General features: G+C 47.1%; 1 protein-coding gene across 1 annotated transcript; it reads left to right on the top strand.

Moving 5' to 3' along the window:
- Window positions 1-7,867: 7,867 nt before the first annotated feature.
- AMER1 (APC membrane recruitment protein 1) lies at window positions 7,868-23,527 on the top strand. The gene is made up of 2 exons (XM_044235263.1): window positions 7,868-7,976; window positions 19,804-23,527. The coding sequence occupies exon 2, from the start codon at window positions 19,896-19,898 to the stop codon at window positions 23,298-23,300; it is 3,405 nt and encodes a 1,134-aa protein (XP_044091198.1). The 5' UTR covers window positions 7,868-7,976; window positions 19,804-19,895; the 3' UTR covers window positions 23,301-23,527.
- The last annotated feature ends 551 nt before the right edge of the window (window positions 23,528-24,078 follow it).

The raw sequence follows: 24,078 nt of genomic DNA, 5'->3' as shown, positions 1-24,078 counted from the left end.
TTTACCCAACACCATTTATTAAAGAAACTGTTCTTTCCCCATTTTATAACCTGGCTCTTTTGTCATAAATTAATTGACCATATATCCTGGATTTCTTTGGCAGCATTAATGTAACCATCCTCTTGTAAACACAGAACATTTGACTGCATACACATTATTTGTGCACTCATTTCATTTATTTGTGCACCTCACTTCATTTACTTCTAGAATAGTTCCTGAGCTGCCTGGGGGAATCCTGCTCTTCCACTGTCAAGCAATCTTCTTGACCAGGTTTCAAGATAAATGACCATCTGCTTCATCCTCGCACCCTCTAAGCTCTGTCTGTCAATAGTTACAAAAGACAATAGCTTCCAGACACTAGTCTATTTGATAGCTCCTACTTCATCAGTTTCCTCCTAGCACAGGCTGCCAACTCCCAGTAGAAAAGCAGAGACTGGGCTGATGTCAGGGTCTTTTCCAGTGGTGCAGTTTCTTCACCTCCTTGACTCTTCTAACACCATATAACCTCCATTTTACCCCTACTCCCTTGGCCTCACCTGGAAATGCAGACCCTCATTTCCAGTCAGAATTGCCTGTTTTTCCAGAAGTGACATTGATGGAACCCTATGGTTTGACCCTACAGGCTTTCCCATCCTTTCACTCAATAAAGATTTACTCAGACCTAATATATGCCAGTATCTGAGTTTCAGTTAACCCCATGGTTTCCTGCTTTTTCTCCATTTTCCCACTCCCCTGTCTTCATATTGTTCCCTGTCCATCTTTGATTCTGTATTCATTCAATCACTTCAATCTCTCACTTAGTACCAGACTAACTTTGGGTCAAGCCATCGTGTCCTATTCTAAGCTGAGGTTGATGAACACCATAGAAGAAATAAAATTTAAGTAATCATCATGGAAATTTAGAGAGTTAATATACATTGAACACTTACTATGCGCAAAGCAATGTGCTCAGCAATTGCTAAGGATGGATTAACTCATTTAATTCAATGACCTTATTTTACTCATGTTCACTTTATAGATGAAGAAACTGAGGCATAGTAAAGTAACTTGCTCAAGGTCATACAGATAGGAAGCAGGATCTTATGAAACTGAGTGAGATCACAGTATATTACTGGATTACAAACCAGCTAGGCTTTAACAACTTGCCCATTCTCTGCTGTAACTATTTCAAACCTTGTCCAATATTAACAAGCTTCCTTGAAACTACTGCTTTTCCTCTCACTTGGGGGACTTTATCTTCCAGTTCCTGGAGAACCTAGAGGCCATTAGGCATGACATCTTCGACTTGCCATTACAATAGACTCTACTACATCCACCCATCCTTCCCTCTTATCTTGGTCCCTCCTCCCTACCAAGGCCAACTCATCTCTAGGGGCTCTGGATCCCATCCCCTACCTCTATTCAGGGCCTCCCACCCATTGATTATCCTGTCTCCTGTCTCTTCAACTTGATTGGTTTCCCCCTAATCATATAAGTAAACTCATGTCTTTCCATCTTGTAAAAAAACAAATCTGAACTCCAGTGTCCCTTTTAGCCACAATTTCAATAGAAGTCAAACTTCTGGAACAAGAATATTGTATAAATTCTCCCTTTCCTTAAAGACCATTCTCTTGACAATCCATTGTAGTGTGGTGTACACCCTCACCCCTGCTCCACAGTGGCCTTGCCCACATCATCAGTGACTTCACAGATAAACATACAAGACCATCTTTTCTACCTCTATATTGCTGGACTTCCATGCAGCATCTGACACATACACTCTAAGTAATACAATTTTCTACAAAATCCCCATGTCTTCCTTGGCTTCTGAGAGACCTAGCTCTTCTGGCTCTGGTTTCAACTTGTCAATCCCTCCTTCTCAGGACTTTATGGGCTCCTGTTCCTTACTCCTCTCTTTCTCTTACACCCTTCATCTAAGGTGCCATCACCAAGTCTGTCCAGTTCTATCTTCCAAATACATCCAAAATTTAACCTCTTATCATTTCACTGCCTCCACCCTGGTCGGGGCTACCATTGCCTCTCACCTATATCATTGTAGGAGCTTCCTTCTTCACTTCACTTCTTCTTCCCTTGCTAGTACAGCTCCCTGGACATTTCACTAAGACCACGCCACTCCTCAGCTCAAAATCCTGCAAAGTCTGAAGTCTTTAAAATGACTCATAAACCCATCTGTTTATGATGTTTCTGTTTATGATATGTTTGTTTTTCATGTCTTTTCTGACCCCTCTCCTACCACTTTCCCTCCACTAACTGCACTGGTTGCCTTGTTCTTCCAACATTACAGTATGTTCCCACCTGAGGGTCTTTTTAGTTGCTGTTTGTTTTGCCTGGAATGCTCTTTCTCTAGATATTCTTATGGTTTGCTCCCTCAGTTTCCTCAGATTTTTGCTTGAATGTCACCTTTTTGGTAAGGCCTATCCTAATTGCCCTTTTTAAAATAGCATCATCCCACCAATACTTCCTGTACTCCTTTCTTGCTCTATTTTTCTCCATAATATTATATACTACATATTTTACTTACATATTTTGTTCATTGTCAGCCTTAATGGAGACTTAATTATCATAATGAGAAGGAGACAATTAAAAATTGATAATAAATTCCATTCCTTTTATTCTTTTTTAAAGTTGATTTTGTATTAAAGTATAATTAATATACAGTGCTATATTAGTTTCAAGTGTACAATATAATGATTCAACAATTCTATACATTACGCAGTGTTCAATGCAGTAAGTGTACTCTTAAAACATGGATGAACCTATAGAGTATTATGCTAAGTAAAGTAAGTCAGACAAAGACAAATATCATATGATTTCACTTATATATAAAATCTAAAAAGAAACTAAATACATGAATAAACAAAACAAAACAGAAACAGACTCATAAATATAGAGAAAAACTGGTGGTTGCCAAAGGGTGGAGGGTTAGGGGATGAGTGAAATAGGTAAAGGGGATTAAGAGGTACAAACTTTCATTTATAAAAAAATAAGTCATGGGGATGATTTACAGCATAAGGGATATAGTCAATAATATTTTAATAACTTCATATGGTGACAGACAGTAACTAGATTTATTGTAATGATCATTTATTGTGATGCTGTGTATATAAATGTCAAATTACTATGTTATGTACTTGAGATTAATATGATGTTGTATTTCAACTGTATTTCAATTAGAAAAAAAAAGAATGAATTTCTTATTAATAAAGTGCCTGCTTCAGAGCTTAGCCCTTTTTCCTACTCAGAAAGAATAAAAAATAAAAATTGACAAAAATAAATAACAATAAAAACGCATATGCCAGGAAGTGATATATGTTATGGGTAAGAAAAAGGTCAGTTAAGGAATTGAAGAGTAAAGGGGTAGAAATGGGGATTGCTATTTTATATTTAAGTGTCCAGGGAAGGTCTCACTAATAAGATGTCATTTGAGCAGACATATGAAGGAAATGAGACCCAAACTATGTTAGTATTCAGAGGACAAACACTGTAGGCAGAGGGAACAGCAAGTACAAAGCCCTGGAGGTGGGATTTAAGACAAGTCAAATATAGAATGTCCTAAATAGAATCATTACATTTTCTGACTGACTTATTTCACTTAGCATAATACAGTCTAGTTCCATTCATGTTGTTGCATTTTCCTTAATCTTGTTCCTGTATTTCTCAGTTCAGTGGATGGCAATACCATCCAGTGCCTTGCCTAAGTGAGAAACTGCAGGGCATTGGTCTGATGGGTTATGTACCTCCTCCATGACATTGGCTGCCCTAAGGCCAGAATCTGTGTCTAGTTCACCATTATGGGTATGGCACTAAATACAGAGCCTGACACAGCAGTGCTCAGAGAGTGGTAACATCATTCTGGTGGATGCTGGCAACTAAGTTTAATATTAGACCTGAAGATGCCTCATTTGACTATGTTCAACAAACTTATGGTAAGCATTAAGTTTGTGCTAAACTCTCTGTTGGGTGCTAAAGATACAAAGATGCCCAGAGAGCCTCTGCCCTGGGAAATTTGGTCTGGCTCTGTACAATCAAGAGAAACTTGTGGGGCACCTACATGTCTCAGTCAGTTAGGCATCTGCTTTTGGCTTAGGTCATTATCTCAGGGATCATGGGATCAGGCCCTGTGTTGGGCTCTGTGCTCAGCGGAGAGTCTGCTTCTCCCTCTCCTTCTGCCCCTCCCTCCCTTGCTCACAAGCTCTCTCTCTCTCTCTCAAAAAAAAAAAATAAAAAAAAAAGAAATTTGTGTATAAGAGATCATAGACTATGTGTGTTTATATCAAAAAATGGTTTCAAAGTCATGTAAGTTCTATAACTATGAAGATCTATACATTGGATCAGGAGACTAACAATAAAAATAACAGCAACAGTAACTAGCATTTATTTAGGGCTTTGGATTTATGAGGCACTGTGAGAAATACTTAAATGAAATACTTAATTCTTACCCCAGTTCTGTGACATGGGTACTATTATTATTCCCATTTTGCAGAAGAGAAAACTGAGATGCAGGGAGGTAGAATAACTTGCTGAGGTCACACTCCTAAGTGATGGAGCCAGCATCTTAGCTCAGGTGGTCTGGTAGCAAAGTCACTACATTATTCTGCTTACTTCTCTGAGAATGACAAACTTAGCTAGCTGAGCCTCAGTCTTTTAGCTAGACAATCATGGTCTTACACACTTTAGCCCCAGACCTATCTTTTTTAGCCCTAATTTTCAGTTTTTTCTCTCCCCCATACAAACACTTTCTCTCCCCCTATATCCATATGCACCAGCCCCCAGGTGTCCAGAATCATAGCTCTTGCCCAACCTACTACACCCTCTCACACTGATGGGCTTTGGACTGGGCAAGAATCTTTTCCCTACTTTTCTGACTTGACATAATCATTAAGGTCATCCCTCCAGGGAACTTTTCTCTGATGCCTCTTCCCACCTTGGGGGGAGGGAAGCTCTTCATCTACAATGCTCCAGATCACTTTTGTCAGACTTCCTGTCTAGCTTTCAGCTCCTCTAGGAACTCCATCCACTGAGTGCCCATTCTCCCAGAATGTTACCAATGTACCCCCTCTTCCCAATGCCTATCACCAGGCCTGGCAGAGAGGAGGTAACCATGGAGCATTTAGAAGCACCGTATTTATGTGGACTAGGCTGTCTACCTAAGTTTATGAAATCGCCTCCATACAGCTTGCACATCTGTTATCATAAGCTTTTCACTGCCACCACATATCACCAAGCAGCAGAGGTATGATCTCCATTTTGTTAGTGAAGAAACTAAAGAAAGTATTCTTGCTCTTTGACGACTAGCCCCTATAGTGATCAAACAAGTTGACCATGTGTCAGTGGAAGGGGGGCATGTGGAAGGGGGGCCTGGAAGACTTCCTCTTTGAGAAGGCATTTTGAGGTACAAGTTTATGCCCACACTTGTAGTTTCCATACACTGTCCCGGAGAAGAGTGGACCATACAAATCAGGATTTGTACAACCTCCCCTTCTTCCTTAATGTACACATACAAAATCCCACCCTGAGACTTAGAAATATCAGGACCAAGAAGGACACATAGCTGGAGAACTTCATTAGCATGTCAAATACTACTTTTGTTTTTCTAAAACCCTATATCTTTTGGACCCAGGCCAGTGTTCAATATCTGTCCATCCCAAGGCTAACTGATACAGTAGAATGTTTGGCTGCTGGGAAGAGGACATAGAGAACTAGCTCCTGTGACAGGAGTAGCACAGGAGTACCTCCTTGTCTCACCATTATTCAATCCCACCATTTGACTGTTTTGCACAGTTCCTCTCTCCCTATGGAGAGAGGTAGTGGAGACTGCTCTGGCCCTGTTTTTCTCTGGGCTCTGGGATTTGGAAGCTGTCTTCTTCAAATTGTAATATTTGGCCTACTTCAGAGAATCAGGGTTCTAGGTGAAACACGAACAGATGGCAGGCAACCAGAGGCACAAGGCAGTTGCAGAAGCATATGGAAGAGGCACCTGAAAAAGGTCACTTCCAAATCAGGTCCAACAAAACAGGTCCAACAAATGAGAATCAGGACTTTACATTTGCAAAGCAGGAAAGCACAGCTCCAAGGAAGTATTATGGTTTAGCCATCCAGATGGGGGAAACGAAGGCTAGGGAGGAGAAAGTAGTTGCCCAACAAAGTCACACAATGAGCCAGTGGCTCCTTACTACTTGCCATTTACCTAGACCCAGGACCAGAATAGGAGGTCTGATGTTCAAGTTGCTCTTTTTTGTTGGAGATGTATAGAATGTCATGGAAGGTCATAGAACATCATGGAATATTAGAGAAATAACTGATCTCAACGATCAGAGTTGGAAAAGATCAAGGAGCTTATACCTTATACCCTGTTTGCAGAGATTAGGTGATAGACTGTCCCAGAGAGGAAAATGAATTAGCCAAGGTCATACAGCAAATCTGAGGTAGAGCTGGAGCCAGAGCCCAGCAGGGGCAAGCCATGTCAGTTCTGTGCTCCACACACAAGCAGAGGCAACAGTCCTCCTCTGTCCTGTCTAGCTGCTGGATCTTTTCAAAGGCAGATAGGACCCTGTAGAGCAAGAGTGAATACTCCTTCTGAAATGCAAAAATAGCAGGCATTGTTCTCTAATCTTTCCTCTAAACTGAAAACCCCCCACCCTTTTTGATATTCTGAGTTTTAGGGATAGCGCCTTCTGGATATTCTTGAGCTAGTGGTAGAACTGGATTATTTATTGCCTCAACTCACTAGTTAGTCCTTGGCAGTCACTTACTGTCCTCAGACTAGTTAAGACCCAAGCTGGGGCTGGTCACCTGCCACATCCCAAACACAGAAGCCAGCAATGCTGGTACAGTCCTCCTCACTCCATCTTCAGCCTTGACCTCCAGTAAGGGCCCAGATAAGAATTTTCTCTCAATTTCTAGACTTTTCAGGGACAGGGAACTGCACAAAGCTTGGCTTACCATGAGAAGTTTGAGGGGTCCTCTAGAGGCCTTGGAGATCCCCTCTTGTTCCATGAAAGGTGTGACATTTGGATGAGTGTCAAACTACAGGAACAGGTCTCTCCAGAGAAAAATGAGAGCAGCCTAGGGCAGTAGCCTGGGGTTCTGAATTCCAAATCCACCCCCGTCGCTGGCAGGTTAGGTGACCTCAGGCAAACGCTTTCCCCTTGGGTAATGGGTGCAAACTGACCTCAATTGTCCCTAAAGGCCCTGGTGCGCCTGAGAGGCCAAAGCTGGGGCATGTACGCTGCAATCCGCTTTCCTGGCAGGTAAGTAATCCAGTTGAACAACCTGGCAGCACGCGCCGGGGAGTCCTATCTCTACAACTAAGGTTGGCCCAGCGAGGCGCCAGGGGGCTTTGCAGTCCCCCAGGTTCCCCAGCCTCTCCGCCCCGCCTCTCCTTGTCCGCCTGTAGCTCTGGAATAAACTGCCGGGTGGCGGCCAGGGCGCCTCAGCACGATTGCACAGCGTCCACGGAAATAGGGAGTGCATGTAAAACCGAAACCGAACTCCAGGGCTCCTGCGAGCCCCATCCGGGGGGGACCGGCCCAGCGAGCTCACTGGGTCGCCCAGCCACAAACCGCCCAGTGTGGGGGTGGGAATGAGGAGTCCGGGCAGGGGGTTCTTCACCCTCTCCGCCCCCCAGCAAACACCACGCCCACGCTTATTTGCATTTAAAGGGCAATGCACCAAGGAAAACAGTGGGCGGAGGGGGACACGCCTTCCCACCGTTGCGATTGGGCAAAACGCCTGCCAATCAGGGCGCTGACGCCCCACCCTGTGGCCGTGGAGTCCATGGGGAGGGGATATGGGGGAGTTGCCCGGAGCCTGGGGAAGGGGACCCAGTGCAGGAGGTGACTGGAGCCGTGGCGGCGGCGACGGCGGCGGCGGCGGGAGCAGCGGTGGCGGCGATCTCAGCCTCAGCAGCCTAGGCTTGAGCCCTGGCCAGGGCGGCGTAGCAGACAATAACCGGGCTGGAAACCCGACCCGGCGGGGTAAGCGTTGTGCGCAGCCGGGAACCTCCGCCTGCCGGCCGTCCCATACAATCCCGCGTGCTCCGCTCTGGCCGCCTGAAGAGGGGCTTCAGGGGCTGGGCCAGTGGACATCCAGGCCGCTCTCCGTTCCCCCTGGGAACCCGCGTTGAGGACTGGCTGGTGAGGGGCAAAGCAGAGTCCCCTGGGCGCGGGCGACCGCGGCTAGAGGGGGTACAGAGAGCGGGCAGACAAGCAGGCTAGCCTGGGCCATGCCTCTAGGCTCTCTGGGGAGGCGGGGGTGGGGCCCGCACGTGCTACCGCACTGACCAGGGAGGGAAGCCACCAGCCAACACCCCCAGCGGTGTATTTGTAGGCCGGGAGCTCCACAGCTTTGTTGTAGCACATTAGCTGGAACAGCTGTGTTACGTGGGTATTGCTCACGCCAGCGGCCCAGCTACCTCCCCTTCCCTCCCCTGCGCATCCCCTGCCTCTTTCTCCCCTCTGCGGATGGAGCCCGCGCGCTGGCCTGGGCCCAATGGATACTGGCTTTGACATGGATTGGGCTAGCCACACTGTCTGCCTCCTCTCTCAGGGAGCTGAGTTGGGCCTGTCGGCTGCCCCACTTAGAATCCTCGGCCTTGTGGGCCCCAACCAGCCGCACCCCCTGCTCCTGGGCCTCCAGGCACATCTGGCGCCCGCCCCCGCGGATAGGCGGGCTGGCAACGGAGTTCTTGCTGGACCTTAGTTTAGAGCTGCAGCTCAATCTAGTACTTGGGTTAGATCTGCAAGGCCGCTTTGTCCCCACTCACCTCGCCTCATCTCCCCTTGCAGAGCTATGGCCGCTTTTTTCTCTCCCGCCTCCCGTTTAAAAATAGAGATAAGCATCACTTTGGGGGGGGGCAATTTCTGTGCCAGAGGCCAAGGGAGCAATTATTGTAGTAGAGAACGCACCCTCTGGGTCTGTGTGAGAGAGCTACAGAGACAGCCAAACCCTCCAACTTCGCAGTTACTTAAAATACACAGCTTGTTGAGCCGCTGTCATTGTCTACTGCAGACATCTCTGACACTGGTGACCACCTGACTGCAGGACTTTGCTCAAGCTCCCTGGTGAAGAGGGGCTGTGCCCTCCATGCGCTCCACAGTCCAGGTGCCCAGGTAGCAACTGGACTGGCCCTGCAGAGCTGGCCTTGATTGGTCAGTCTCATCTTGTCACAGCCCACAGGGTCAAGGGGAGCCTCCTTCTACACACAAACATTTCCCTCTGTGGCTCTGCCAGCCTGCCGCATAGTCATGGGCATGGGCTATGTGGAGGACACTGTGCTATTGGACTCCCTGCCCTACCTGAGGACATTTAGTAGAGCCCTTTCCCCCCTACCCAGTGCAGCTCCACCCACCACTGCTCAGTCACTGCACCATAGTTTGCCTCTGGCAATAAACTCTAGGCTTTTCCAAAGAACAGGAGAGAGGGAGTGACCAAGGGGCCTGGCAAGCTCTTCTTGGACCTTTGACCAGCCTCTGAGGGTGGAGAACCCTGTGGGCTGCAAAACCGGGGTGTTTGAGAGGAGTAAATCCCTCACTTGTCAGAGGACCTTTGTGACACCAGCCAGGACTACAGATAATACACTATAGTCACTTCTTGCCACTCTGACCAGGCACCAAAGGAAACCAACCCTCTGTTTGCAGCTGGGTATCTCCAGCACAGGGCTGGACTTGCTCTCTGCCCTGCCTCAAACCAACAGCCACCTATTATATCTTTTCTGTATAACTCCCCTCCTCACACCCAAATCCACTTACCTACACTGTGCAAAATCTTTTTCCCTCTCAGGTCCCAACTCTGGGCCCACCTTCTCCTGAGTGTCTTTTCTGTCTGTCTCTTTCAACCCATAATGACCTCTTCTTGCTCAGAACTCCTACAGGCTTGCCTGCATCCCTTGGCTATTTGGGGGCTTAAATTATAATAGGAGGCAAACTATAAGTTTCCCTGCCTCTACTTTGTCTCCCTGATATCATGGATATCTAGATTCTTTCATAACCCCTCCAAGGAGTAAATGAAACCTTGAACTCAGCCACAACCCCCTCAAAGCCTAGCAATGCATAGCAGTTCATGAATGCTCTAGAAAGGCTTGCTGTCTTTGTGGAGCTTTCAAGAAGACCTTTATCTCTCCAAGTTGCACTTGTCCTGATCCATATAAAAGTGCTTAGAGAAATGATACTCAGTGCTCAGATATTTAGTGAGTATGCCCAGTGAGAATGGAGAAGGGTGATGGGTTGCAACCACAAGAAAAAAATAAATAAATCATGTCTCCCTTTAACAACAAGCTCAAGATCTGTACTACCCAGGCCTCAGACTACACATATCTTTCGTTGCTAATTCATGAGCCTTGAGACAAACTACTATGGAGATAGAGGAGAAATCTGTATATGCATGGTGATTACCCTGGAAACTTCCAGAAAGTAGAGGGGTTTGGCTAGGCATAGTAGTGGCATAAGCAAAATTAGGAATGCGAGGGGGTTGTTGGCAGCCAGGCTGAGAGATGTGACTTAGTCTTTTCTGTTTGAGATTGTTGGATTTAAGGTAGAGAGGAGGTTGGTGCCCAGTGGTAGGGATTCTCAAATGCGAGGCTGTGGAATGGGCATCTGATCTTGGGAGAATGGGAGAAGGAGCCATTGAAGAATGGAAAACTGGGAGGTTTTGATACTTCTATGTGTGGGTAGAAATATGCCATAATAATATGGGATTTTAGAAAGGGGTCTTCACGATTGGAAAGCATGCTATAACGTGGAACTGTAATAAGTCACCTTTGGATCTGGACGTAGAACTGAGGGGCAGCTATGTGTGGAGGGAAGTTGTACCATGTTGACTTCTTTTTAGCATTTTGGGGGAGTGAAATTGAAGGAGGGTGCCTAGACACTACATACCAATGTGGTGGAGGCTAAGTATTCCCCAGGCCTCTGCTGATCCCCATTCTTCCAACTGGACAGGCCTTCAGGGAGCACCAGTTTGGGCTCCTGTGCTTACAAGATGGAAAAACAGTCTTGGAAAGCAACAGGGACTTCCTTATGGTCACACAGCATTTGGGGATGGCTGCTGCCTCCTGTGCAAGAGCTCTTACACTGTATCCCACTGTCTCCAATGGCCCCTGTTCAATATAAATCTTACTAACCAATCTCTAACCTTCCTCACCTCTTCCATTCCTCAAGAGAGAGGTGCTGGGTTTAGGTTGGGGGCCCCATCTGGAGAATTCTACTTTCCCTTTCATGTCTATTTTGCTTCTTGGTCTTAATCTGCAGCCTGTTGGAGACTGAAAGTTTTTGAAGGAGGGGAGGTAGTTGGAAGAAGTTGGAAGTCCAAACATTCTCTCTTAATATAGCGGAAGGGTTAACAGTTCTTCAAAAACTGTTACATTTACAGTGGCTGAAAGTGTGTGTATGAGGTGTGGGGGCAGCCCGGCTCTGCTGGTGCAGGGGAATAAGGAAATAAAAACAGCAAGCCTGACAGGTCACTGGCTTGCTTGTAGAAACAAAGAGGGAAAGGGGGCTTCCAGACCCCTCACTTTCAGATTGGCTACTTGAGGCTAGAAGAGGGCATGCCCAGTGTTATTTCATCAGTTCCCCTGCCTTAATTCAATCCAGGCAGATAAACTAGGTGATAAAGATAAAGCCTCCAGAGGAGGCATTTCCTCCCTGTGTCACTCATTCCTTGGCCACACATCTCAAACTGCCAGGAAGTTCTTTCTCAGGGCTAAGCTGAGCCTCTCATGCTGTATATAAACCTTGTATGCTTGCATGTGTGTGTGCATGCATGAGTGTGTGTGTGTATGTATGTGTGTGTGTGTGTGTGTGTGTGTGTGTTGGGGGGGGTGAGGTTGGGGGCAGCTGGCTATCATTGTTCCTGCTTAACAAACCCCTGAAGATTTCATGGGCATTAAACTGTCTCTCCCCACTCCCAACTACTGTTCTCTGAATTAAATAATTGCCTTGGTCTTGTTCTTCTATCCTTGGTCTTATTTTTCAAACCTGTGTATGTCTAAGTGTATCTCCAGGAAGAAAGTTAAGGAAACCAAAACCACTGAGGAGGTGCCCGCTGAGTGAGGGTGCATTGCTTCTCCACACCTCCTCTTTTGAGATTAGGGGATAATTATGGACAATGAAGAAAATAATATGAGAGGCCTTGGTGACAGCAGAGGTAGGCATACTGGTGCTGCAGGGGCATTTTGGACCTTTTGATCTGCAGTTCTTATTGCAGACCCGTCAGTGCTTTCATCTCCTACAGTTTTTGTTTGTTTTTTCCCCAAGCAGATACTAATCCAGCTTCTCCAGGCAGGACTCCTCAGCCATCCCTGCTTCTCAGGGCTGGACAAGTTCTGTTCTCTCTCCCCTCTGGACATATAGGAAATATTTGCAGGCCAGGCTTAGTGCATTTTGAAAAAAATAAAGTGTTGGGCAGTGTTCTGTGGATGGAGGCATGAGGAATGAGGCTGGGCTGTAGGGCAGTGGTATACTGAGCCCAATCATTAAGGCATTCAGGCCTCCCACTGAAGCCTAGGACCCCCAAAATCACATGGCCCCATCATGTCTCCTCTTTCTGCAGCCACTAGAAAACTGGGCACAGGACTACTCTTCTCCGAGCTTCTCACACAGCCTAGGGCAAGCAGACCCCTAGTTCAGTGTCCCATTTCTAAATGGGGAAACTTCTAGATGGGGAAACTAAATGGGGAAACTGAGGCCCTTAACAGGGAAGGGATTTGCTCAAGGTTACACAGGAGCATAAAGCTCTTGCTCTTCCTTTCAAGATTTCTTCCTCTAAGTACACTGATACCCTTATTCTGATCCCCTCCCAAGCCTCATTTTCCTTACCTGGCCTCTTTTATAGGGTATGGTATATATAGGGAAGTGGAACATGGGAAAGTTCAGGGGCTCCATTGTTCATTTAGCCCAGCTATTCCTCTTCAGGCTTTCCTTAGCTGCCTTGTCATCTGTCTCCCTGGAATTAGATCCTCTTATTCTTCATCTGAACTGGGGGGTGCGGAGGGGGCGCCTGTCTTTGATGTCACCCTTGCTGGTTTAATATTGACATAGTAGAAGTCTTACTAAGCAGGCATGACATCCACCTAAGATATATTCTTCTCTAAGGAAGTTTTGGAGCCTGAGAGGGGAGTATGGAAGAGATGGGTTAGCTCCCAGAACCCCCATCATTCCAGGTAAGCTGGGCAGGGAACCTTAGCAGCCTCAGGAGAAAGTGGGGCATCAAAAAGGCTTACCAAGAAAGCCAATTTCTAGGAGGAAGTGATGCCCGGGTCACCATACCTCCTACACTGGAGAAGTCCCTATGTATTTGGGTCTAAAGGGTAGAGAAGTGAGGCTAGGAAACCTGTAAGGGATGTGAGGGGGAGTGAGTCTTGAAGCCCAGGGAAAGGGGTTTGACCCTTTGACCTTTCAGGGGTTTGACCCTGATTCTGTAGGTGGTGTGGAATAATTTGGTAAGTAGAGGAATGATGTACTATAATCAAGATAATAAAAATGAATCTGGCAAGGGTGTGGGAGGAGATGGAAGAAGGGGAGGGAAGAGATGGGATTCGAGTGTTGTGGCAGGGAAGGACCAGAAGGAGCTCAGCTAAGAGGCTTATGTCCTCTTCAGAGGACATGGACTGGCAGCTGAGGAGCTAGAGTGGAGAAGTTGACTGTAAGAGGCCCTATCACAAGGTTCTTTTATTGAACATCTGCTCAGTAACTAGGGAGCAATTTATCCTTTCCATTTATCATCTCTAATTCTTAGTGATTCTGCATGATAGGTAGCATTTTCTTCATTTTCTAGATAAGGTATTTGAGTCTCAGAGAGGTTAGGCCTATTTTTCAAACCCCACCACTTGTAAGGGATGAAGCTGGCATTTTAGTTCTGGGCTGACAAACTCCAGCTGAATTTGGAATTCAATTTGAACCAGTGTTGTTTAAGCTCCTGCTCCATGCTATATGTAGCGACTATAAGATGAAAAAGGACCCATTTGAGAGAAATGAACAGATAGTCCCTAGGCTGAGTATGTTAACTCATTTGAGGAGATGGTGGTGGGGAATGGGATCCAAGGAAAGGAGGCCCGTTTTGGGGTCCGTGCTGCATCTAGAGGTTATGCGATACTGCCTTGAGAGGAGGTGCTCCTTAATGGTAAGGCTGCAAGTTAGGGGAGATGTGGTTGCAGGGTTAGCTTGGGTATACCTCTGCCAGAAGTCTGTATAGCTTCACAAAAGGATGCCAAGCCAGGCAGCCCTTCCTTCAGGTCCTGAACAAATGGTCTTGAGAGTGGACCTTGGCTGTGGGCTTTAGAAATGATTGATTCCAGTTCCATATCATCTCATAAGTCATTTGCTTTAAATAATAGCATCATATTCTCCATCTTTGTCCCCAGTGGCAAGTTTCTGTTTGAACCTTTTTTGGCACCTCAAAATTATCTCCCAAGGAAAAGGGAAGTAAAGGAATGTGATCCACAATTTGGGAATGGTGGTGGTAGAATTGCTGATGAGGGGAGCAGCCATAGTCTGGGTTGGCAGCCCTTGTATTCTGAAGTCAGCATGCTTTCTGGAATGTGCTAGGTGGGGCCAAAACAGTGGCAGCCAAGTGAGGACTGGAAGTGCTTCAGAGAAAGCTCAGCTTGGCTGGGACAGGGGTGCAAGGGGAGAAGAAGATGATGGCTTTCAGGTAGGAGGGGAACCTGTACAGTCCTTGCTTTCAGTCTTCCTCCTTCAATTGGGAGTTAGCCCTGTGCAGCAAAATGGCATTGGAAGGGGAACTCCAGCAGCCTGGGGGTTGGTGTAGCTCTGTCACATCCCACTGTGTGGATTTACTCAAGACTTCTCCCGGAGTCTAGATAGTTTCCTTTTCTGTGACAAGATGACAAGAAGTTTGCATCTCCTAACAGGACTGATTAGTGGATTGATGGGAATGGCAAATGGGAGGTGAAGGAGTGGGCTGTGCTTTGTAACCTGGTAAGTGCCCCATTGGGTGAAGGGTGTCTGTTGATTTGCATTTCTTTTGATGTTGGCACCTTTAACTGAATTTGAATTGTTTACCTTTCTGGCCTAGACTATAGAACCTGGCTAGCTGAAATTCCCAAATAATCCAGAGCTGTTAACCACTAGCTGACTGGAGGCAACATTTTAAGTCCCTGAACATCAAAGGTTGGCTAAAAGAACAGCTAAAGCCTCCTGTGAGATAACTACATAGTCACCCTCATTTACCACTTGGGGCAACTGAGGCCCAAGGAGTTTTGGTGACTTAACAAAAAACAAGGAGTTTTGCTGCTGGAAATTGTCCAACTATAATTTGAAGAAAATATTTTTAAAAATTAGTTGCTCTGTTTTTGAGCCTCTGCTATATACTGAATTTTATTTGGTGTATATATATATATATACATTGGTTTTGTTCCTTACAATGGTTTTAAGAGACACTCTGAATAGCCTCGTTTTCCAGTTGAGGAAACTGAAGGAACTTGCTGGATTTCCCCCATGTAGGCAGAGCTGATTATAGTGCAGAACTGGCTGACTCTTGTTGTGGGGAGGACTTCCTATCCTTAGCACTGCTTCCTTAGTTACCATGCCCCCATATACAAGCACAAGATGGGTGCAGAGTAGTCTTGCCCCCAGGAAAGCTGCTTGGTGGAGGTCTAGGGAAGTATGCTGGTTAAGGTCATGCCTCTGGAGCTACTATATGAATCCATAGACTTCTTCCTTTAACTCTAAGTTGGCTGAACTGGCCCCAGGAAGCTGTGCTGGGAGCAAAATATGTAAGTCTCAGGCTGCAGCTGTTTCCTCCTCACTAAGAAGGATTCCTGGGGCAAGTTTGTGTCTGGTCTCCTGCTTGTGTTTTGAGAGGAAGGGAGGAAAAACAAGTTCTGCCCTAGCAGCCAGCCTTCCACTGGTCCCAGCATGACCTGAGGCTGGTCCTGGGAGCAGAGATGACCATATACCACTCCCTGCCATGAAAGAAGCAACTGCAATAAACAGCAGGGACCACAGAGTACCCTTAGAGTGTTCCCTTACCCACCAGTCCACCAGAAACTTAGCCACACAGGTTGAGAAACCCAAGGGTTGAGGGGCCCTGCATTTGGCAGGACCACTTTCTTGGCAGGAGTCAGCTCCAACCTGAAAGGGTTACAGAGTCTGTCCCTTGCAGTCCTCTTTGCCTTCTGCCCCACTTCACTCTACTGGCCAGTTGATTCTGTGGCCCCAAATAAAGGCACATAGCCCATTAGGGAAGGACAGCAATGGGACCAGGTAGGGTAGCAAGGAGTGGAGAAGGGATCTGGGCCAGAGGTAGCTAGATAGGGCTGGGCTAGGGAGATACCAGCTATGGGTGATCCTTGCCACCTCCTGTTCTGCTGTCTTGGGGAGACATAATAGACATTATGGGTGGCTGTAGGGAGGTACATGCCCTGGGAAGGACAAGGTAGGGAAATGGGAGACAGCAACTTCAAGGCTGGTCCTTGCCATCAAAGATGACACCCTGGTTCTACTTAGGAGGAAGGCCTGAAGTTGTAGGGAGAGAATCCCAGTCCAGAGATATGCCTGCCTATTTCACCCACTCTCACCACACACAGACTTTTTTTTAAAAGATTTATTTATTTATTTGACAGATGGAGGTCACAAGTAGCCAAAGAAGCAGGCAGAGAGGGAAGGAGAAGCAGGCTCCTTGCTGAGCAGAGAGCCCTATACGGGGCTCGATCCTAGGACCCTGGGATCATGACCCAAGCCGAAGGCAGAGGCTTTAACCCACTGAGCCACCCAGGCGCCCCCCTCCCCCCCCCCACACACTTTTAAAACTACCCTTAGCAGAGGACTTTATATAAATCCATGCTCCTGTTTTTAAAATCCCCCACACCTGACTCATCCTCAGAATGGCCAAGGCAGCTGGTCCCTCAGGCTCCTCACAGTGAATGCCTTTCCCAAATAAGTGGCCTTTTACATGTGGTCTACTACTTTCTAAGAAACTGGGATCTGACTTGGAAGATGATAATAATAACAGTAATGTTAATCTTTCTCATTTGTACTGCACTTTACTGTTTACAAAGTGTGTTTAGTGTTCATTATGTCATGTAATTCTTATACCACTCTAGTGATCCCCATAAGTTCTCAAGCCTAAGAAGGGTGCCTTGGCCTGTTTAGGGTCCCCTAGCATGGCCTGGAACCCTAAAATGTAGAAAGTAGTGGTCTGGCTTTTACCCCAGTGGAGCGCAGGAGCAAGGTTAAGAGAAGGCACATAGGAACTGCCTTCTAGCCAGGGCATCAAGTTTCTGGAAAGCAGCCCTCTTTAAGATTCAGTTTGCCTAATCCCTCCATTCCTGGGAACTCCATCCCCAAACCCAGCAGGGAAATTCAGCCTTCTGTCCACAAGGATGTTTATGCCTGTGAGGTTTTTCTCTTGGCCCTTGGTCTTCCTGATGCCCAGCCATACTTACTAGTCTCATTCATCCCTTCCCCTAAATTATTGCCATTTCTACTAACTCCTGTCTGACAAGGCCTAGATTGAATGCCTTCTCCTCAAGGTAGCTTTTCTGATCCTGGGGGCTGTCTTTCTGCTTTTCAGATTTATCCTGGGATATGATAGCTAGGTATAAAGAACAATATTCCACCAGGCATCTTAAAATGGGGGAATCTTCTTTAAGACCTGTATTATGTTGTACCCTACATATAGGTACTCCCCCCAAAAGCTCTAGCTAGGGGTTCTCCCTTCTTGGCCTACCTTGCAAAACTAAGCTCAATGTCTATTACTTACCAAATGTTTAGGAGAGGTTGAGTATCATAAATTCCACAGAGGGGAATACAATTTCATAAACAACTCCACTACTGCTGTCCCATTTCTCCCATGTCTAGCACCATAAATGACAACACTGTCAATATTTTCAGGGTTGAAATAAAAACATCTCTGTATTTATTTATTTATTATTATTAATTAATTAATTGTCTATCAGATAGATGATAGGGCCCCGCTTCCCATCCTATCCCTGAGGAGAGGACTCTGAATTGTTGTGTGTGTGTGCAGGATTGTGTATTTTGAGGTGATGGTGGCAGTGTTTACTGTAGGGATAACTCTTGTGGGGGAGAGGGATCTGAGCTGGAACAATATCATGTAAAAATATGTCATCCAGGAAAAAAAAACAAACCCTAACCTGAGCAAATGACATTACTTATCTCTACAGAGAAGGGATCAGGTGATATCTTTTCTCTTTTATTTTCTGGATAACCAACCATTATCTTGCTCCAAGTTTAATATTCAGTTATGCAGAGTGCTCCTGATGGAAGGCTGGTCACACTGATAGTTCAACTGTCAAGCCAAGCAAGGTGCAAGGCACAAAATTAATGTTTGCAGGACAGGATCAGGGGTTCCAGGAAGGTTCCTCCAATTAGGTCAGGGACTAGTTAAGCTGCCAGTCTCTCTACCCCCAGTGCTGGTCCATAATCTTCCACTGCAGGTAAATATGTGAGTCTTATCACTGTTGCAAACAATTATAAGGTTGATGTGCTGACAAACTACTCTTGGGATACCAGCAGGGCTTGCCTGTCTCTTTCTGGTTCCTAGCAGTTGTTTTGCCTCCTTTCTTTACCCTAGCTCCCTGTCTGCTAGTGGCTATCCTACAGAAAGGGGACACTGTGGTGAGGAACTTTCCAGATAGGTCATCAGGTTTTAGCAGGCTGGTCATTGATCATCTGTCAACCAGCTGGAGTCACTAGAATGAATATATCAGACTTGGGGTGGAGGACATGTGTTGGGGTGGGTGGTGAATAGTCATTTTTATTCCATCTCTGTGGCATTTGGATGTTTGGAGAATTGAGAGACCAGAAGGGTGTGCCTTATACCAGGTTTATTTATTTAATAGCTGTTGAGAGCCTAACTTCTAGGCTAGGAACATGAATCATGTGGAGTTATGCCTTCAAGGAGTTCCCTTTCTAAATAGGGAGCTAGATGGAGGCCAAAATAATGAAGGCAGTAGAGAAGAAATAGTTTGCCTCACAATTCTAAAGTGGAACATGGGGTTACAGTTGCCAAGAGCCACATTAAAAATTTTTCCCAGCAGAACGGTCAATAGAATCTGACCTATACCTACCCCTCACGTAACCATTATGAGGGGCAAGTATTGCTAGGCCTCTTGGACCAAAGATACTGAAGTCTAGAGAGTGCCTTGTCTCAAAACCACCATGTGCTTTTAAGCAGATCCTGGATTGCAGCTCTGGAATATGGATCTGTGAGGTTCCTATTCTGGACTTCTGAAGGTCTGAGTCTATGCATGTAGGCAATCTAGGGAGCCTATGGAGAAGAAGTGAAACTTCAGGTATACTTTTTCTTTCTAGCCCCAGGAAAAATGTCAGTGAGAACCCAGACTAATGTGAAATTGAGGCTTGGGTCCTGCAGAGACCAGTGAGGACTCAATGGGCTATTTTGCCAAATGATCTTAAAAAATTCTGTCATCAGAGCTGACCTCCCTGATGCCTTTCCAGCCTCCCCCTACCTTAACCCTTTGATAATTCCTCCTGCAGTCAGTAGCACAAGTATTTCCCACATCTGCAGATCCCCCGGCCAGTGTTACAGGACTAGGGTGGACTGAAGGGAATGAACCCAATGAGGGGCTGGGCTGATGGCTGTCTGTTGTTTTAATGTAAGGTTTTGTTGCCTTGGGGCCAGAGGAGGCTGGCCCAGCAAGCCAACCATATGGAATGCATTAAGTTTTTCCTACATTTTCTTTTACTTTCTTTCTGGTTCTGGCTCCTCTCAAGTCTGAAATAACAGACACCTGTGAAAACAAACCCAGCCTGGCTGCTTGCTTACCAGTATACTCTATTTTTTTCCTCTTCTCTCCTCTAGATCCAACCGGGATGCTTCCTGACTGATGATGTAACACTGGAAGCCAGAAGGCTGCTTTTCCAGCTGAACATACCTGAGTTGTCCCCATCACCATGGAGATTGGAAAGGATGAAGCTTCTCAGGCCAAGGAAGCAGTAGCCTCTATGGACACCCAGGACCAAAGGGCAGAGAAAGGAGCCAAGAACAAGGCAGCTGAGATAACAGAAGGGACAGTATCAGAGCCACCATCATCTGGTCCAGGTAGGCTGAGGAAAACTGCCATGAAACTTTTTGGTGGCAAGAAGGGCATCTGTACCCTACCTAGTTTCTTTGGAGGAGGGCGAAGCAAAGGTTCTGGCAGAAGCTTCTCCAAGAAGGATCTTAGCAAGAGCAAGACCCACGATGGCCTGAATGAAGCAGCTTGTGGCCCTGAAGATATTGTCAGTGAAGGAATCAGCTTTTCCTTACCCTTGCCTGAATCACCCTGCCAACTTCCCAGTTCCCAGAGTGCCCATGGGGTTTTCGAGACCGGCTCCAGATGCAAGACATCTGCATCTGGAGCCACAGAGAAAGCTGGGGCTGAGAGGGCTCCTTCTGTGCCCAAGCCAAAGAAAGGACTGAAAGGTTTTTTCAGCAGTATCCGCCGTCACCGGAAAAGCAAGGTCTTTGGGGCTGAACAAAGTGAGCTAGGTTCCAAAGGGCCTCAAGGGGCCAGAGCCAGGCCTCAGGAACATGTGAACTCAGCCATTCTGGCCCATACTGAGGATATCCTCCAAGCCCCCAGAAAGGAAAATGCCAAACCCCCAAATTCTACTGGGCCAAAAGTTACTTTAGTACCAGAGCCTTCTCCAGCAGTCACTGAGAAGACAACCTATAAAGATCCAGAAAAACCCAAGGAGGCCTATGCCTCAGCACTTCTGCAGCCCAAGCCTGCCTCTGAATCCAGTGGCCTAGAGGAGTACCACAGTTCAGAAACAGGGGAGAAGGTGGAGGCAGAAGAGGTAAATCCACCAAATGGCCATGTTGGGGACCAGCTAAGCCTCTTGTTTGGGGATGTCACATCCCTGAAAAGTTTTGACTCACTGACAGGTTGTGGTGACATTATAGCAGAGCAGGACATGGACAGTATGACAGACAGCATGGCCTCTGGAGGTCAGAGGGCAAATCGAGATGGGACCAAGAGAAGTTCCTGCCTGGTGACCTACCAAGGAGGTGGGGAGGAGATGGCCTTGCCAGATGATGATGATGAGGAAGAGGAGGAGGAAGAGGAGGAAGAGCTGGAATTAGAGGAGGAAGAAGAGGGTGCCAAGGAGGAAGAAGATTATGACTTAGAATATCTGTGGACAAGTGCCCAGGTATACTCAAGGTCCAATCTGAATTTGGGCTACCATCCCATCACATCCCCAGGCCACCATGACTACATGCTTCTAGACTCAATTCGATCTTATCCTGGCTTAGCCCCTGGGGACCTTTTGACTCCTCAGAGTGACCAGCAAGAGTCTGCCCCAAATAGTGATGAAGGTTATTATGACTCCACAACACCTGGATTTGAGGATGATTCAGGTGAGGCCTTGGGGCTTGTCCGCAGGGATTGTCTGCCCCGAGACAGCTACAGTGGAGATGCCCTGTATGAGTTCTATGAGCCAGATGATAGTCTTGAGACCTCCCCACCTGTAGATGACTGTCTTTATGACCTTCATGGTCACAGCTCTGAGATATTTGACCCCTTCTTGAACTTTGAGCCCTTTTCTTCCTCTCGGCCGCCTGGGGCAATGGAGACAGAGGAAGAACGGCTAGTGACCATCCAGAAACAGTTGTTGTATTGGGAGCTTCGGCGAGAGCAGCTTGAGGCCCAAGAGGCACAGGAGGCACGTGCCCGAGAGGCTCACACCAGGGAGGCCTATACCCAAGAAACTCATACCAGGGAGACCCATGCCCGAGAAGTTCATGTCAGAGAGGCCCAAGACCGAGAGGCCTATGCCAGGGAAGCCCAGGCCCGAGAGGCCCATGCTCAAGAGTCTCAAGTCCAAGAGGTTCAGGCCTGGCAAGAGAAGCCCATCATGGAATATCAGATGAGGCCTTTAGGCCCATCAGTGATGGGCCTGGTAGCAGGGGTTTCAGGGGCCTCTCAGACTTCCCATCGGAGAACCACCTCAGCTTTTCCTGCCACTGCAAGCAGTGAACCAGACTGGAGGGACTTCCGTCCTCTGGAGAAGCGTTTTGAAGGAATCTGCTCCAAGAAAGATCAAAGTACCTGTCTGATGCAGCTCTTCCAAAGTGATGCTATGTTTGAGCCAGATATGCAAGAAGCAAGCTTTGGAGGCTCTCCCAGGAGGGCCTACCCTACTTATTCACCCCCTGAGGAGCCAGAGGAAGAAGAAGTTGAAAAGGAAGGGAATGCCACTGTGAGTTTCTCACAGGCCCTTGTGGAGTTCACCAGCAGTGGGAACATCTTCTCTAGCATGTCCTGCAGCTCTGACTCTGACTCATCCTTCACTCAAAATCTCCCTGAACTCCCCCCTATGGTTACTTTTGATATTGCTGATGTGGAACGGGATGGGGAAGGCAAGTGTGAAGAGAATCCTGAGTTCCACAATGATGACCTTGCAGCCTCCTTGGAAGCTTTTGAGCTAGGCTACTACCAGAAACACACATTCAGTAACTACCATAGCCGATTCTACCAAGGTCTGCCCTGGGGTGTGAGCAGTCTCCCTCGCTACTTGGGACTGCCTGGCATGCACCCTCGGCCTCCACCTGCTGCTATGGCCCTCAACAGAAGGAGTCGCTCCCTGGACACTGCGGAAACCTTGGAACTGGAGCTCTCCAATTCCCACCTTGCCCAAGGGTACACAGTGTCTGATGAGCTTCATGCTCAGCAGGAAGATTCAAATGAAGAGGAGGAAGAAGAATGGGGCAGAGACAGTCCTTTGTCCCTTTATACTGAACCACCAGGGGCCTATGACTGGCCTGCCTGGGCTGCCTGTGCTCTCCCAGTGGGACCAGGCCCTGCCTGGATAAGTCCCAATCAGTTGGATGGGTCTTCTGGCCAGTCTCCATATGCCTGCCAACAGGCAGCCTGTTGTATACCTCCTGTGGCCATATCAATGTTGCTGTCAGTACCAGATCTAGAGCCAAGGGCACCTGGGATATTCAAGCCTCAGCTATCTCGGCCTACACACCTACCCCTGCCCATGGTCCCTTGTTATAACCTGCAGCCACAGGCCTCTCAGAATGTGAGGGCCAGGCCTCAAGATATGTTGCTGCCTGTCGATGAGCCCAGTTGCTCCTCTAGTTCTGGAGGATTCAGCCCCAGTCCTCTGTCCCAGTCCAAGCCTGTGGGCATCACTTATGGCATCCCTAAGCTGCCCAGGGTCCAACCTGAGCCCCAACAGCCTCAAACCATTCACTACAGGGCTTCCAGCCTTGACCTGTCAAAGGAGATGGCTGAGCAAGGTGCCTCTCTCCCCCTTCCCACCAGTTACTTCTCCACTGCTGTGAATGGAAAGCTAGATGAGTAGTCGTCATCTGTTCTGGAGTGGGGGCATGGAGCGTGAGCATGTGAATGGGGATCAGGGGTTGGGCAGAGGGGAGGGGGGATGGGGGTTGCTATTTAACTTGAAAATCCTTTTGGCCAAGGAAAGCTCCTGTGAGTTTTTGCCTTTGTTTTCCCACTTCCCTCTTCTGCCAATCTGTGGTTACGTTTCGCTTGAATACATCTGCCCCAGAAGGCTGCTGCTGCTCTGTTGATTCAGCTTCTCCTTTTGGGGTTTCTTGTTACCCATGCAGGATTTGGGATGCTGTACTCCTGTGCCTATTCCAGTTGCCCAGTTAGTGCAATATATATATCACGCATCCTTGACACAGGGTGAACCCTTCGTACCCCTGCCATGCCCCTACATACAGTGAATAATGAGCCACTGATGAGCAGCCAGGTCTGTACTGCTTCCCACTTGAGGACAGGGGGCTTGTTTGCTGTTAACAAGGTGAAGTAATGGTACGGATCCTCCCCACCCCCACAGCCTTCAGTCTTGGCATAGCTGTTCCATTACGGCAGATGATTATAATCTATTCACCCCAGCTAGCTGTCCTTAGAGAGGATCAAGTAGCATGTGTCTCACTGCCTATTGCTGTGGACTTTGGCATTGTAACCAGATGGGGGCCTTTTAATCTGGTCTGCCGTAGCTTGGGTTAAAGACAAAAATTCTGTCCCCTTAATGGAATGATCAAATTCATTCAGTTGCAAACAGAAAAAAAAATAGAGTTCTAGAGTAGATATTGCCATAAAACTTGAGTTGT

This window comes from Neovison vison, chromosome X (genome assembly GCF_020171115.1).
Source record: "Neovison vison isolate M4711 chromosome X, ASM_NN_V1, whole genome shotgun sequence".
NCBI lineage: Eukaryota > Metazoa > Chordata > Mammalia > Carnivora > Mustelidae > Neogale > Neogale vison.
Note: the sequence above shows the minus strand (reverse complement) of the source record. Positions and strands in the feature narration are given on the sequence as shown.

Bases quoted from the DNA above. Each gene is read 5' to 3' on its own strand.
- AMER1 (XM_044235263.1), top strand. From the start codon at position 19,896: ATGGAGATTGGAAAGGATGAAGCTTCTCAGGCCAAGGAAGCAGTAGCC.